Raw genomic sequence first — 16,496 nt, 5'->3', positions numbered from 1 at the left:
TCACCAACAGCTCCAAGTTGGCAAAGACCAGTGTGATTCTTTTGAGCACAGTTTTGAGAGCTTGATTAAAGTCTCAGTCAAAATTAGTAAATTTGGCTGCAACAGAAGGCAGATTGCTTTCTGCCTGTCTGCGGGCAACAGAGAAGCATGGTGAAGATTCCTTGCAAGTTGGTGACTTTTATCTGCGATTCAAATTTGATGAACAAGGAGTCTGTCCAGATGGCTTGCACTTCATAAATTCTTGATTATTCTATTCAAGAGCCCTTTTAGGATACAAGAAAGTGGAGGCCAAAAGCATCCCGAAAACTACAGCCTACCTTTCAGAAAATGTCAGTGTGTATTTTTGGAGAGATTGCCATAATTCTTACCCAGCACCAGGGTTGGCCAGCTGGCTATCCTGGCCTTCAGGCCCTGGTAAAAGATTTGGTGGAGGAACATGATAGTCTCGCTGACAAAACAAATAGGCACAGTCATGAGTTTTTCATCTTCGCAAAATGCCGTCGCCGTCGGCTGCTTCACTACCTGTTGAGGAAGATGCTGCTGACATCATCGTGGGTGATGGGTGGCTTTTTGGAGCTGGCGGCCATGCGTAGAGGCCGCAGAAAGTTGTTGACCAGGATGTGCAGTTGCTGGACGTATTCCGCTTCGGCCTCCAGCATGCTAAACACCACCTGGTTCCTCTTCCTCATGCTTTCTGCATGGGGTGAACGGATGTAATCTTGGATGATGGTTTTCCACTTCCTGCGGCAAATCCAGCCTCGTAGGAAACTTTGGACCTGCGATGGGAATCAGTGGTATATTGTATTCTTCTACAAAACAAAAATGCTCGATACAAAATTTCATTCATTGTTCATTGCATTCCCATTTGTTAAATACTTTTTGGATGTTCAAACCTGATCAAGATTTACCGACCCAAAGCATACCACAGATTACTTGGTTCAAAACTCAGCTCTTAAAATTGGTTTCCTTAATCTGCAGTGGTGGAAACCATACATCACTGGTCTGTGAACATTTCAGTTCACAGAGCAGGCTGCCAACTTTAGAGTGACATGTGCTTTTAGTCGAAGGAGCCCTCGAAGAGAGAGCAGCTGCTTGACTGAATGTCGGATGAAGAGCTCTCAACTGCGGGAAAGCGTTCAGTTGCTTTTCATTGCTTTGGTTATTTTTAACTTGCTTGCTAAATGTGGATGCACACTCAAGTTCCCCACCTTTTTTATTTTCTTGATTTCTGTGTCATCATCACTGGGCGGTACTTCTGGATTGGACTGGATCTTCTCATTGTCCTTCAGCAGCCCTGCAATCTGGCATTCAAAGTAAAATCCAGTAGATAGTTACATCCATCCACCCTTTTTCTACCTCTTGTCCCTTACAGGGCGCGGGGGGTGCTGGAGCCTATCTCAGCCGCATTCGAGCGGACAAGTCGCCACCTCATCGCAGGGCCAACACAGATAGACAGACAACATTCACACTTGAAAATTGTCTGAAAATTGCACCTATTTTATCAAATTCAGTCTTGTTTTATTTATCCCCATTTTAGTTAGAACATTGTTGAAATACTTAATACTTCCATAAAAAGAGCATCTATTAAGTCTGCATTTTAAACAGACCGATTAATTCTTTGTTATGCTGATTGTAGTTTCAGATACTAAAGTAGCTGATTCATTTACTGAAAAGGTTCCATTCAGACTGAGGTATCCATTTCTGTAGTAAAGTGAAATGCATTTGCTCTACAAATTCTCATTGATTGACAGGTGGTTTCTGTTAAACATTAGACTACTGCTTTGTTTGGATGTAATATTGACAAAAGATACTGAAGTTATAAAAGCTTTCTTTTTAAGACAAATATATTAAAAGTAAGCACAATTTTTGTCCCGTGAACCTTTCGGTATTTATTTTCAAGCCAATTTCTCCAAGCTGTATTCCACATCCAATGTAGTCAACACATGTTTATAGAAAGATAACACAAGGCAGTTTACCTCTGATTTTAGCCGCTCTATCTCAATTTCCCCATCCTCGATCTGTTGTCGAAGTTGCTTGGCAACCGTTTTCTCCGTCTCCACTATTTGTAGTAGATGGAGATACTTCTGCATGAGAGTCTCATGCTCTGTAGCCAAGTTCCTGTAACTACAGTGACACGCAAACAGACACAGACATCAAAAGGACCTCATTATTGTACTTTTTAATGGGCCGTTTCAATGGGCCGTTTCAGTGGCTGAATCAAAGACGAAGCCGATCTTTGATCAGTATAATTTTAACTTATGGTACCTTTACAGGATCAGTCCACATATGCACTTGTATAACAGCTATACTGCATCAAACTAGATACAAATGCCGCTTCTGTATGAACAATGTTTTTTTTCTTTACCCACTGTTAATATTGGACAAGAATGCTAAAATAAGCTTGAAATCAAAGCCGACGACTTCTTCAAACTCACACAATTGCATCTTGGTACATCGCGAAAAAGTTCCAGTGGCAGTGTAAAACAATGCAAATTTCTTCCATACTTTGCTTCTGCTGTATACTCATTGGCTACTAACATTCTGTACAGTAAAAGTCATTGCTTTTGATGGAGCACTAGGGTTGTCACGATACCAATATTTTAGTACCGGTACCAAAATGTATTTCAATATTTTAAGGTACTTTTCTAAATAAGGAGAACCACAAAAAATGGCATTATTGGCTTTGTTTTAACAAAAAAATCTTACAGTACATTAAACATATGTTTCTTATTGCGATCGAAGAAAAACTTTGGCCTTAAATAAAATGGTAAACATACTAGACAACTTGTCTTTTAGTATTAAGTAAGCAAACAAAGGCTCCAAATTTGTCTGTTGACATGTGCATTAACATATCATGCCATTTATCATTCTATTATTTTGTAAAAATTATGAGGGACAAGCTGTAAAAATGCTGTGATGAGGTGGCGACTTGTCCAGGGTGTACCCCGCCTTCTGCCCCAATGCAGCTGAGATAGGCTTCAGCGACCCCAAAAGGGACAGTCGGTAGAAAAATGGATGGATGGAAGCTGTAAAAATGAATTATTAATCCACTTGTACATTTACTGTTAATATCTGTTTTTTTTCCGTTTCAACATGTTCTATCTACACTTCTGTTAAAATGTAATCCCTTATTCTTCTGTGTTTGATACGTTACATTAGTTTTGGATAATACCACAAATTTAGGTATCGATCCGATACAAAGTAGTTTCAGGATCATACATTGGTCATATTCAAAGTCTTAATGTGTCCAGGGATGTATTTCTTGAGTAAATAAACATAATATACATTTTTTAAAAAGGAAAAAATATTGTTTGATGATAAAAAATATCGATGTAACCATAATAGTATCGACTAGATACGCTGCTGAACTTTGTATCATTACAGTGGATGTTAAGTGTAGATCCACCAGTGGCGTTTGTTTACATTGTTATGCCAGTGAGCTAAAGTGTGTAGTGAAGCCTGTTTAGCTATTGTTCGTCCTGCAGGGAAGATACTAGTGAGAAACTTACTTTATTCGTCGCCATGGAGGCGAGGATTAGTGATTTAGAAGTAGCTAAAACACTGCCGACTGCGCATGGACGTTCGCCGCTAGCTACAGTAGCTAGCCATGTTTTAAACAAAGCATCTCTTCCTGAGGGCGTTTCAGTGTTACAGCTTCACTTTTCTATTTAGTTTTGAGGCCAAAATGCGTCCGTTCTCCCTTTTCTGTCTACACACATTGTCTGCTTGTAAGTCCTCAATGATTGTGTGTTGCCAAACATGCTCTTCTGCTCGTAAAACCAGTAATGTAATGACGTGACGAAGCGCCGTCATGCCCGTACTTTTTAAACAGAGTATGGTACAGTTTTTGATTCATTAATACCACGATACTACATCAGTACCACAAATTGTACAAATTGTACCACAAACCGTCATACCGTACAACCCAAGTGAGCAAAATTCAATTGCTCCTTATTCACACAAATGCACAGCGCTGACATTTAGAGTGATTGCAATGCTCAGTTTTCTGCGTCCTCGTCCGCTTGATCTTTTGCTCGTTGGACAGATCTGCCCAATCTATTCAGTTAAAATAAAAAAAAATTTTGGTGTCAGAACGTGCATTTGACTTTCCTCGGAAAATGTAACAAACATGTTTTTTATGTTGTTTTGAATGTTTTTAACTCTTGTTTCAATGCTTCTGTTGTATAAGAATAATGCTCTTGGAAGCAGTTGTGCAATCGCGGGGATGTAACTTGACTTCCTGTTGCTGATGTCATACTGTTCTTCAGCCCACAAACTAGTTGAGACTGAATCAGCAGCACCTCTGCTGGTTGCAGCTAAGGTTGCGCAATATACATAATATATAATATTATTCTTATAAAGTCAGCCGACGATAAAGCTTTTAAAACTATCGTAGGTTTGTCTCGCAAATTTGACAAGTGAACGGAATAAAGCTTCCCTGCTAGGTAGCTAGTGGCTAATGTCCCTCCACACTGCACGGCCACTTTTCAGTCAGCAATCCTCTCCTCATTGGCAGCAAATAAACTAAGTTTGATACAAGTACCATTATCATTTGAGGACGAGGAATAACTAAACATGCTACACTGTACACCGTAAAAGGGATATGTTAGCCGCTAACCACTCAGCTAGAGCTCTTGGTTGTAAACAGGTGGGCGGATCGATACACATATCAATAGTGACAATACCAAATTTATGGTCAGTGTATGGTCAATACTACAGTAATTCACAAACAAGGATGGAGTGAGGGTCACCAATTTGTAAGCATATTTTGTTATTGTTTGCATACTCAGTAAATAACTCGACATGTGGGCTTTGGGGGGGAAAAAAAGTTATTAAATATTTAATTGATATTGTTACACCGCCTACCTGTGTTTTTGTTCAGTTAAAATTGTGTTATGAAAAATTAATCTTTCAATGGTTTTGAAAATTTTGAAGTATCAGTATCAGCATTTGTATAGCCAATACTGCCCATGGTGTTGGATCGATACCCAGATTTATAGTATTGCCTAAAACTAATGTAAAGTATCCAAATATCAAGTGTTTACAGAACAATGTTACAACAGAAAGCAACCAGTTATTAAAGGGGAATTGCACTTATTTTACAATTTTGCCTATAATTCACAATTCCTATGACAGACAATAACATACAGTAAGTCTTTAAAAAAAAAAAAAAAATGTTCTAACTCGTAAGTAAAAGTAAATAAAAGTCTGCATACAATGAAGCCAATGAAAGGCATGATGTCTTTGTGTCTAGTGCATTTATTCCGACCATAAAACCCGATAAATAACCATCCAAAAACAGCCAACAATACTCCATTTACATGTTGTGATCTGAATATTAAATCAGGTATTAGCGATACTGTTATTATAAGCACTAACGTTAAGGGACTACATTTAGCTACATTTACTCATGCTGCTGTATTGACATCCTCAACTGGTGAGCTGCTGCATCGCCTCGGAGCTCGTGAAACTTAATTCTAGATCATAAATAATGCCCCTCACTTTGTTAGTAAAATTATGTGGACATAAACTGAGAAGTTGGTCAACTTTGAGAGCCAATTTAGACTCGGAGATGGCAAGATGGCTGTTACAACATTACATATATACTTACAGTGTTTAAATAAAACAATAATGGAAGTGCTTAAAGGTTTTTTAAGGGCTTTATAAGCAGAATAGAGCGACTCTCATAGGCTGTAATATAAGCAACTTTTGCTCTCATTTATTTACATTTATAAGTTAGAATGCATTAAAAAAAAACTGTTCTTTTTTTACATAAGGATTGTGAATGATAGGTAAAATTCCCCAAAAAATGCAATTCCCCTTTAACAGTAAATTAGCAAAAATCTTAATACTGTATTACAGTAATTTTAATAAAATAATATAACAGGAAGCACTATATGTTACCACATATGTCAACAGCCCAATTAGGAGCCCATGTAAACCCATTTTGAGATGGTTGTATTATCATTTACAGGCCAAAAAATACTAACCCCGTTTCCATATGAGTTGGGAAATTGTGTTGGATGTAAATATAAACAGAATACAATGATTTGCAAATAATTTTCAACCCATATTCAGTTGAATATGCTACAAAGACAACATATTTGATGTTAAAACTGATAAACATTTTTTTTTGTGTGCAAATAATCATTAACTTTAGAATTTGATGCCAGCAACACGTGACAAAAAAGTTGGGAAAGGTGGCAATAAATACTGATAAAGTTGAGGAATTCTCATCAAACACTTATTTGGAACATCCCACAGGTGTGCAGGCTAATTGGGAACAGGTGGGTGCCATGATTGGGTATAAAAGCAGCTTCCATGAAATGCTAAGTAATTCACAAACAAGGATGGGGTGAGGGTCACCAATTTGTAAGCAAATTGTCAAACAGTTTTAGAACAAAATTTCTCAACGAGCTATTTCAAGGAATTTAGGGATTTTACCATCTACGGTCTGTAAAATCATCAAAAGGTTCAGAGAATCTGGAGAAATCACTGCACGTAAGCGATGATATTATGGACCTTTGATCCCTCAGGCGGTACTGCATCAAAAAACGATATCGGTGTGTAAAGGATATCACCACACTGGCTCATGAACACTTCATAAAACTGTCAATAACTACAGTGGTCGGTACATCTTTAAGTGCAAGTTAAAACTCTACTATGCAAAGCGAAAGCCATTAATCAACAACACCCAGGAACAACACCAGCTTCGCTGGGCCCGAGCTCTTCTAAGATTGACTGATGCAAAGTGGAAAAGTGTTCTGTGGTCTGACGAGTCCACATTTCAAATTATATTTGGAAACTGTGGATGTGGTGTCCTCCGGAACAAAGAGGAAAATAATCATACGGATTGTTATAGGCGCAAAGTTCAAAAGCAAGCATCTGTGATGGTATGAGGGTGTATTTGTGCTCAAGGCATGGGTAACTTACACATCTGTGAAGGCACCATTAATGCTGAAAGGTCCATACAGGTTTTGGAACAACATATGTTGTCATCCAAGCAACGTTATCATGGACGCCCCTGCTTATTTCAGCAAAACAATGCCAAGCCACGTGTTACAACAGCGTGGCTTCGTAGTAAAAGGGTGCGGGTACTTTCCTGGCCCGCCTGCAGTCCAGACATGTCCCCCATCGAAAATGTGTGGCGCATTATGAAGAGTAAAATACGACAACAAGACCCCGGACTGTTGAACAACTTAAGCTGTACATCAAGCAAGAATGGTAAAGAATTCCACTTTCAAAGCTTCAACAATTAGTTTCCTCAGTTCCCAAACGTTTATCGAGTGTTGTTAAAAGAAAAGGTGATGTAACACAATGGTGAACATCCCCTTTCCCAACTACTTTGGCACGTGTTGCAGCCATGAAATTCTAAGTTAATTATTATTTGCAAAAAAAAAAAAAAGTTCATGAGTTTGAACATCAAATATCTTGTCTTTTGTAGTGCATTCAATTGAATATAGGTTGAGAAGGATTTGCAAATCATTGTATTCCGTTTATATTTACATCTAACACAATTTCCCAACTCATACGGAAACGGGGTTTGTATGTTGTGATATACAGTATATAGTTATTGCAGGAGGCTGCAGTATATTTCGCGATTTACATTTTAGGCCATATTGCCCATCCTTAGTCGCAGCCAGCTAGTGCAATGGTTCTCAACCTTTTTTCAGTGATGTACCCCTTGTGAAAATGTTTTTAATTCAAGTACCCCCTAATCAGAGCAAAGCATTCTTGGTTGAAAAAAAGAGATAAAGAAGTAAAATACAGCACTATGTCATCAGTTTCTGATTTATTAAATTGTATAACAGTGCAAAATATTGCTCATTTGTAGTGGTCTTTCTTGAACTATTTGGAAAAAAATATATAAAAATAACTAAAAACTTGTTGAAAAATAAACAAGTGATTTAATTATAAATAAAGATTTCTACACATAGAAATAATCATCAACTTAAAGTGCCCTCTTTGGGGATTGTAATGGAGATCCATCTGGATTCATGAACTTAATTCTAAACATTTCTTCACAAAAAAAGATATCTTTAACATCAATATTTATGGAACATGTCCACAAAAAATGTAGCTGTCAACACTGAATTGAAATGAACTTACATTCATATTTTGTTAAAGTATTATTCAATAAATATATTTATAAAGGATTTATGAATTGTTGCTATTTTTAGAATATGTTTTAAATATCTCACATACCCCTTGGCATACCTTCAAGTACCCCCAGGGGTACGCATACCCCCATTTGAGAACGACTGAGCTAGTGCACCCCACTTGCCCCCAATGTTTTAAAATGCAATTCCTCAACATTCGTTCATAAAAATTCAACTTATGCTGATGCTTAATGAGCAGTAGAGACTCCTTTAAAAATCACAGTGTGATAAGTTGACATAAACTACTACACAGCTACATATACCTACATTTTGACAACATGAGGGTATATTGTACAAGTACCTGGCTTGTGTGATGGCGGCAACCCACTCGTCACAGTCCTTGACATCTTCTGTGCGCAGCTCTAAAGCTTTCTGGTTGTCGTGATTGAACGTGACAGTGAAGTAATACTGGAAAACAGAGTAAGAAAGAGATAATATTTCCTGTTGCATGAACAGCCATGTCCAAGAAACTGTCAGCAGTAGCTCTGCAGCGTGTTCTCACCAGAATTGTACAAAAGGTTAAGCAGTGTATTGCGCTCATAACGCTCCTATTTTCCCAGCTCTGAGCGAATATGTGCATCAGTGTCATCCACGTTCTCTAATGAGTGAAATACTAGGATGTAAACATATATAACCATGCAAAAGATCAATAAGAGAATAGCTGCAATGAAGATTCTTGATAGCGATAGCAGATCCATGTGACATACTGTACATCAGGACAGTCAATTACCACCAGCTCTTATTACAGTCTAAATTAGCTGTTTAGCTTATTTTAGATCCTGTATACTATACAAATAGATGTTTCTTTTTCAAGTTATGTGAATGTATTATTTTTAAAGTCTTACACAGTATAACATGTAAATACCATTTTAATTATGCCATAATTATGTGAATTTGCAAAAAAAATGTAATCGGAATTTAGGAATTTGTACACATCATTAAAAAATCACATATATAATAATAAAATATAATATCTCTGCACTGAAATTTTGCAATGAACTAGTCAGTTAGGGAGTTGCAATAGTTACAACAATAAGACAACATCTTTTTCACATAACACCTGTCCTCTACTGCAGTGATTCTAAGGGAACGCAGACTCTATCTAGTGGTACGCCAAATAATCACTTTATTAAAAATTCAAACACATTGTTACTGTTCAATCTGTGTGTAATGTTACAGAGGCCAAACATATTACATAAACCTGTTAAATAAAACCTCTGCCTTGTTTTCAATAAATATTTAGACCTACTACGCTATTGTATTTTAATGTTGGTCATTATAGTGGTAGTCAGAGAGCCAAGTGTTTTCTGAGGTGGTATCCGGTGAAAAAAGTTTGGGAACCATTAAATTACTGTATTGCTACTAATATTTTTTACACAAACACCTGCAAGATGTTACATTATCAAATTTATTTCTCAAAGATTTCTGAGCTCACAAACCCCCTCCATCAGTGTGCAACAACAATAGAGAGAGCCTCCATACGGTAAAGGCGCTGATGTAAATGAGCCCCTAAAAATCCACTATATTGGTTTTTCATCTACCCCAAATGCCAAGAGTGAATCATCCGTGTAGCCGGGCAATGTTTCATATTTCCTGATGAGGAGCAACGCAAGTATTTGTCAATAAAACATTTTCTGTTTCCCATCTTAATGCGGCAATATTTTTATTGTGTACGGGGACGGCGTGGCGCGGTTGGAAGAGTAGCCGTGCCAGAAACCTTGAGGGTTCCTGGTGCGATCCCCACTTTCCACCAACCTCGTCACATCCGTTGTGTCCTTGAGCAAGACACTTCACCCATGCTCCTGATGGGTCGTGATTAGGGCCTTGCATGGCAGCTCCCGCCATCAGTGTGTGAATGTGTGTGTGAATGGGTGAATGTGGAAATAGTGTCAAAGTGCTTTGAGTACTTTGAAAGGGGAACATCAAATAAAGATCAGTTCCTAGTGGCTTATTTTATTTTTCAAAGTTTTTTTCAAAATGTTACCCATCACGCGATATCCCGAAAAACTGCTTCAAAGTGCCTGATTTTCACCGTCGCTATATCCACCCGTCCATTTTCCTGTGATGTCATTGCGTGATGCCAATACAAACAAACATGGCGGATAGAACAGAAAGATATAGCGACATTAGCTCGGATTCAGACTCGGATTTCAGCGGCTTAAGCGATTCAAGCGATTACGCATGTATTGAAACGGATGGTTGGAGTGTGGAGGCAGATAGCGAAAACAAAATTGAAGAAGAAACTGAAGCTATTGAGCCATATCACGACAGACAACGGCAACGAGGACAATTTGGCGATCGCCTTCTAACCAACGATTGCATCTTTTGACAACTGGTGCAACTTGAATCCGTCGATTGGTATGTGTTTGTTTGGCATTACATGTGGAAGGAGGGAAAGGCTGGATGCAAATATAGCTACAAATGAGGCATAACGATGGTATATGTACATACAGCTAGCCTAAATAGCATGTTAGCATTGATTAGCTTGCAGTCATGCCGTGCGCAAATATGTCTGATTAGCACATAAGTCAATAACATCAACAAAACTCACCTTTGTGATTTCGTTGACTTTATCATTGGAAATGCATCTGCTTTGAGTGTCGCAGGATATCCACACATCTCTGTCGTAGCATCGCTATCGTCTGTAGCGATGCTACGACAGAACAGAAAAAACGAGGGACTTTCGCATCTTTTGACCACTGGTGCAACTTGAATCCGTCGATTGGTATGTGTTTGTTTGGCATTAAATGTGGGTGGAGGTAAAGGCTGGATGCAAATAACAAATAATTAATTACTTTGAAAATACTAATTATTTGTTTCAATAATACTATATGTATTTTTATGAGGCATAATGATGCAATATGTACATACAGCTAGCCTAAATAGCATGTAAGCATCATTTAGCATGCCATGACCATTGATATGTCTGATTAGCACACTCCACGTAAGTCAACTTGAATCCGTCCTTGTTCGTGTTGTTACACCCTCCGACAACACACCGACGAGGCATAATGTCTCCAAGGTACAGAAAACAGTAAAAAAAAACGGAAAATAACAGAGCTGATTTGACTTGGTGTGTGTATTGTGTTTGAGAAAATTGTGGATTGCTTCCTGTTGTGACGTCACGGGTGAAAGGTCATTGCTCCGACAGCAAACATTTGAAAGGCGTTTCAATCGCCAAATTCACCCTTTTAGAGTTCGGAAATCGGTTAAAAAAACATATGGTCTTTTTTCTGCAACATCAAGGTATATATTGACGCTTACATAGGTCTGGTGATAATGTTCCCCTTTGAAGGTAGAAAAGCGCTATACAAGTATAACCCATTAACTATTTACGTTTTGAGATACGTGGTTATACAGTTTTAAATAATAATCATGGGAAGATGCACACTAACAACAGTTAGCAGTAGTAAATTTTTGCAGCAACCGATCTATCAGTCAGACATCTAGAAACTATATGGCTATCACAGACAGTCATGATTCAGGATAAGATAGAATAAACTTTATTTATCCCATAATAGGGAAATATGTGGTTGCAGTACAGATTCAAAAAGTCCACATAAAATAAGGTAAAAACACATGAAAACAAGAGGGAAACATAAAGGACATGAAAAGAGCATAGAGCTGATGTAACCAGCTACCACTCCATTGATGCCATTTCTACATATAGCTACACAAGTAAACACAGCAAACCTAAAAAAATTGCAATAAATAATACATATTGCACACGTAATTACCAATTATTGATTTTACTATTTGTTCTATGCGACGGCGGGGGGAGGTGTTTTTTTTTTTTTTTCATAAAGAAATACACTGCGATGAGGTGGCGACTTGTCCAGGGTGTACCCCGATTGTAGCTGAGATAGGCGCCAGCGCCCCCCGCGACCCCAAAAGGGAATAAGCGGTAGAAAATGGATGGATGGATGTTGATTTAATAATTTCTTGTGCGGCCCGGTACCAATCGGTCCGGGCCGCGGCCCGGTGGTTGGGGACCACTACTCTATAGTGTGTAAGCTTTAAAGTTGTATTTAGGCCCATTTTACCACCTTTTATATCAGTTGCTTTTTAAGTTCTTCTGCATAAAATTTGAAATAATTTTTTCAAAATTGCCATCAAAAAAACAACAACTCTCAGTTGAAATATTAATTGTAAAACAATGTATTGAATTGATTTATTAATTAAACTGTGGAATATAATTCTGTAATAATTACTTTGAAAATACTAATTATTTCTTTGAATAATACTGTCTGTATTTTTATGACCAATTTAAATATGTAAATGATCAGTTCATATATTAATAAACTTAAACATTTTCCATGATGTTTCTGTTTATTTAATCGATTTGTAAAATTATCTAGTGGTATTTTTTTATTTATTTCAAGGGCATTTATTTAATGATAAAAGCGTAAAAATATTATGGAATGTAACATTTAGAACATCAGATCAGTTATCTGATTGACTAAAGAAAAGTCATTTAATACAATATGGGGTAAATTTAAACAGTAAATATTGTAAATAACAGTTAACATAATTCCCTGAGGTATTGTGCAAATAATTTGCTTAATGTAAGATGATAGGGAATTTAATAATATGTTTGACTAAATAGCTTTTATCCAAAATAAAATTGTATAACATTAGACAAACTTGGCTGTACAGAAAATGGTTTCTTTTTGTTTTATTGACCCACTTTTACTCATATTTCTCCCATTTGTCTCTTCGGTAAGTGCACAATAACAACTCATATTCTCACATTTTGTTAGCCCCTTCAAATGCACTTTTTCAGATGCAATTAGGGGTTGCCATAGTAACAGTGGGTTTAAACATTGCTCGCCTTCTAAATGGAGAATAAGAAAGTGGAACAGTACAAAGGCTACAATGAGAAGGGAGCGATAGTTGAGAAGGGATGGATGCTTTTTTTTGTTGTTTATTTTGTACGAGGAGTGAGGCTATAAAAAGCATGTGTATGCCTGCAAAGGTGGCAGTTGGCTTGGCATCGATTCACTGCATTGTCCCTTCCCCTGTCACACACTGATAAAATCCACTCGCATGGCCCTTCCTCCTGTGGCTTTGACATACACAAACACACGCACAGACACAACATCTGCATATGTAACTCGTTTAATGCTCAAGCTGCGGTCTATTGTCGCCTCACAAGACCTCTGCAGCCTCGCTCATCGACTCGAGCGTCGTTCTTTTTAGAAATCTGCATGCCCTCAGACACCTGCAGCATTGATTCCGCTCCCTGTCCTCATTTCACCTAATTACCCGCTCAGTTAAAGTTGCTTCAACATGGGCTTCTCATGGGTTAGACTTACAGTCCATCCATCCATCCATCTTCTTCCGCTTATCCGAGGTCAGGTCGCGGGGGCAACAGCCTAAGCAGGGAAACCCAGACTTCCCTTTCCCCAGCCACTTCGTCTAGCTCTTCCCGGGGGATCCCGAGGCGTTCCCAGGCCAGCCGGGAGACATAGTCTTCCCAACGTGTCCTGGGTCTTCCCCGTGGCCTCCTACCGGTTGGACGTGCCCTAAACGCCTCCCTAGGGAGGCGTTCGGGTGGCATCCTGACCAGATGCCCAAACCACCTCATCTAGCTCCTTTCGATGTGGAGGAGCTAGATGTGGAAAGGATCTTATCCTTTCGGTCATGACCCAAAGCTCATGACCATAGGTGAGGATGGGAACGTATATCGACCGGTAAATTGAGAGCTTTGCCTTCCGGCTCAGCTCCTTCTTCACCACAACGGATCGGTACAACGTCCGCATTACTGAAGACGCCGCACCGATCCGCCTGTCGATCTCACGATCCACTCTTCCCTCACTCGTGAACAAGACTCCTAGGTACTTGAACTCCTCCACTTGGGGAAGGGTCTCCTCCCCAACCCGGAGATGGCACTCCACCCATTTCCGGGCGAGAACCATGGACTCGGACTTGGAGGTGCTGATTCTCATTCCGGTCGCTTCACACTGATCAAACTGATCCAGTGAGAGCTGAAGATCCCGGTCATATGAAGCCATCAGGACCACATCATCTGCAAAAAGCAGAGACCTAATCCTGCGGTCACCAAACCGGAACCCCTCAACGCCTTGACTGCGCCTAGACCCAAAGGCGGAGGGAGGCTACCCTTTCGTCCACTGGGTTGAACTCCAAAGTGCAGGCTTTAAGCCGGGGGGCAACCAGAATTGCCACCCCAGCCCGTCGCCTCTCACTGTCGGCAACACCAGAGTGGAAGAGCGTCCTGACCCTCTCGAGAGAAGTGGTTCCAGAGCCCTTGCTGTGCGTCGAAGTGAGTCCGACTATATCCAGCCGGAACTTCTCCACTTCGCGCACTAGCTCAGGCTCTTTCCCCCCTAGTGAGGTGACGTTCCACGTCCCAAGAGCTAGCTTCTGTAACCGAGGATCGGACCGCCAAGTGCCCTGCCTTCGGCTGCCGCCCAGCTCACATTGCACCCGACCTCTATGGCCCCTGCTATGGGTGGTGAGCCCATTGGAGGGGTGACCCATGTTGCCTCTTCGGGCTGTGTCCGGCCGGGCCCCATGGGAACAGGCTCGGCCACCAGGCGCTCGCCATCGTGCCCCACCTCCGGGCCTGGCTCCAGAGGGGGGCCCCGGTGACCCGCGTCCGGGCGAGGGAAATCTGGGTCCATGTTTTCTCTTCTTCATAGAGGTCTTCGAGCTGCTCTTTGTCTGATCCCTCACCTAGAACCTGTTTGCCTTGGGAGACCCTACCAGGGGGCATAAAGCCCCCGGACAACATAGCTCCTAGGATCATTGGGACACGCAAACTCCTCTACCACGATAAGGTGGCAGCTCAGACTTACAGTGTATAGACTTAACTCATCGCATCACAGGCATAGGCACTGTTGACACCTGCATGTGTGCTGCAAAGTGTGCATGTATCACACATTTGAAAAATACATGGTGTGTTACACAGTGGCCTCTCTGCATAGGAGGCATTAGATGGCACTGTTTTTCTTTCTTTATTTATTTATTAATTTATCTGCACAACTAAATAAAAGTGTTTGAACATTGCCAACATTGGGGTCTGTCCTACATTTTAGACTATGTCCGATTTTAGGAGCATAAACGTAGTTTTGATTCCTTGTATGTCTAGTAAATGTGAAGAATTGACAATAAAGCTGATTTTGACTTTGATAATACTGAAACAGTCTCAGCATGTTTGTTACAGTCAGCCATGTGCAAATGGGCTCTTGATCTAGTAGTAACGGATTAAACAGATGCTAAACATCATGTTGGCCCTCTGAAGGGGAAATTTGAGTACAAAAAACCAACGAAAAAGTATAATGCAAACTCAGCAGAATATTTGCATTTCTATCATAAAATACAACAATAATATCATGAAAGGTCACAGTACTAACAGGACCACATTAATGTGGATGAATGTTTATTAAGACAGTTTTTTGTCAACATGAACATGATGTTAAATGTTAATCATAAGATAATAATAGATACGTAAGTAAAAACCTATTCCCGTCCCTCACTTAATATGAAAAATTGATTAATATAGATTAAAAATAAAATATTTTGAATAGTGATTAATTGAAATGAATCCAGAGCAACTCTGTGATTAAAAAAAATCTAATTGTTTGACAACACTAGTGTATTCATAAAAAATACTAATAATCTGTAATTCAAACAGTCTGCTGTACCTCAATTTAAGAGCTTATTTGGTTCTGTGATGGAGCTCTTAACTCAAAACACTTGTATGTCAAATCAGTGTCTCCCATTGAATTGAATTAAACATAAATGTTAATGGTGCCTAAAACAACAATGTCTTAACAAGTAACATGCCTTTTAAAAGGGAAAACTAATTTTTCTTTTTTTTTTTTTGTTCCTTCTTTGTCATGAAAAAGGGATGCTTTGTCATGAAAAAGGGAGGTTTTTGTGGTTGGTGCACTAATTGTAAGTGTATATTGTGTTTTTTATGTTGATTTAATAAAAAAATGTTTTTATTTTTTTTATATTTTTTTTTATATAAAGAATTCTTCTGCAGCCCGGTACCAATATGCCCTAATAGGTTTTACCAAATTTGGTGGTGAGTGGGCTACGGAACTATTAAGTCACAGTGGATGTTTTGTAGAATTTAAGTTGTTTGACAAGTCAAATCGATTTATTGGGTCAAACCACTATGTGGTGTATTTGTTAGGAAATTAATAGCACAGGCAACACAGTAGAGGTGTTTTGACCAATTTCATCTTTTTACAAGTAGCGGTTCTGGTGTAGACGGTGCAAAATCTTTCTAACAACAGCTGTCTTTGGTGTGTTCATTCATACCTGACTGACAAGCTAAACTGCGTGTGTAAAAGCACCGTAGTGAGA

The 16,496-nt window shown here is 39.2% G+C and overlaps 1 protein-coding gene and 1 long non-coding RNA gene across 4 annotated transcripts in view; one reads left to right on the top strand and one right to left on the bottom strand.

Annotated features, from left to right (window-relative positions):
• Positions 1-16,496, top strand: part of LOC133537423 (uncharacterized) — a 32,710-nt gene that overhangs the window by 10,231 nt on the left and 5,983 nt on the right. The window lies entirely within an intron of this gene.
• Positions 1-16,496, bottom strand: part of LOC133537403 (ras-specific guanine nucleotide-releasing factor 1-like) — a 71,891-nt gene that overhangs the window by 50,145 nt on the left and 5,250 nt on the right. For all 3 annotated transcript variants that reach the window (XM_061878423.1, XM_061878413.1, XM_061878417.1), the window contains exons 2-6: positions 8,461-8,567; positions 1,977-2,124; positions 1,209-1,301; positions 523-776; positions 369-448 (exon numbers count right to left, since the gene is read on the bottom strand). In XM_061878423.1, coding sequence (XP_061734407.1) covers positions 369-448; positions 523-776; positions 1,209-1,301; positions 1,977-2,124; positions 8,461-8,567 — 682 coding nt within the window. The remainder of the gene's footprint in view (positions 1-368; positions 449-522; positions 777-1,208; positions 1,302-1,976; positions 2,125-8,460; positions 8,568-16,496) is intronic.

This window comes from Nerophis ophidion, linkage group LG02 (genome assembly GCF_033978795.1).
Source record: "Nerophis ophidion isolate RoL-2023_Sa linkage group LG02, RoL_Noph_v1.0, whole genome shotgun sequence".
NCBI classification, from domain to species: Eukaryota; Metazoa; Chordata; class Actinopteri; order Syngnathiformes; family Syngnathidae; genus Nerophis; species Nerophis ophidion.
The sequence above is the reverse complement of the archived record's forward strand: the minus strand, read 5'-3'. Positions and strand labels throughout refer to the sequence as shown.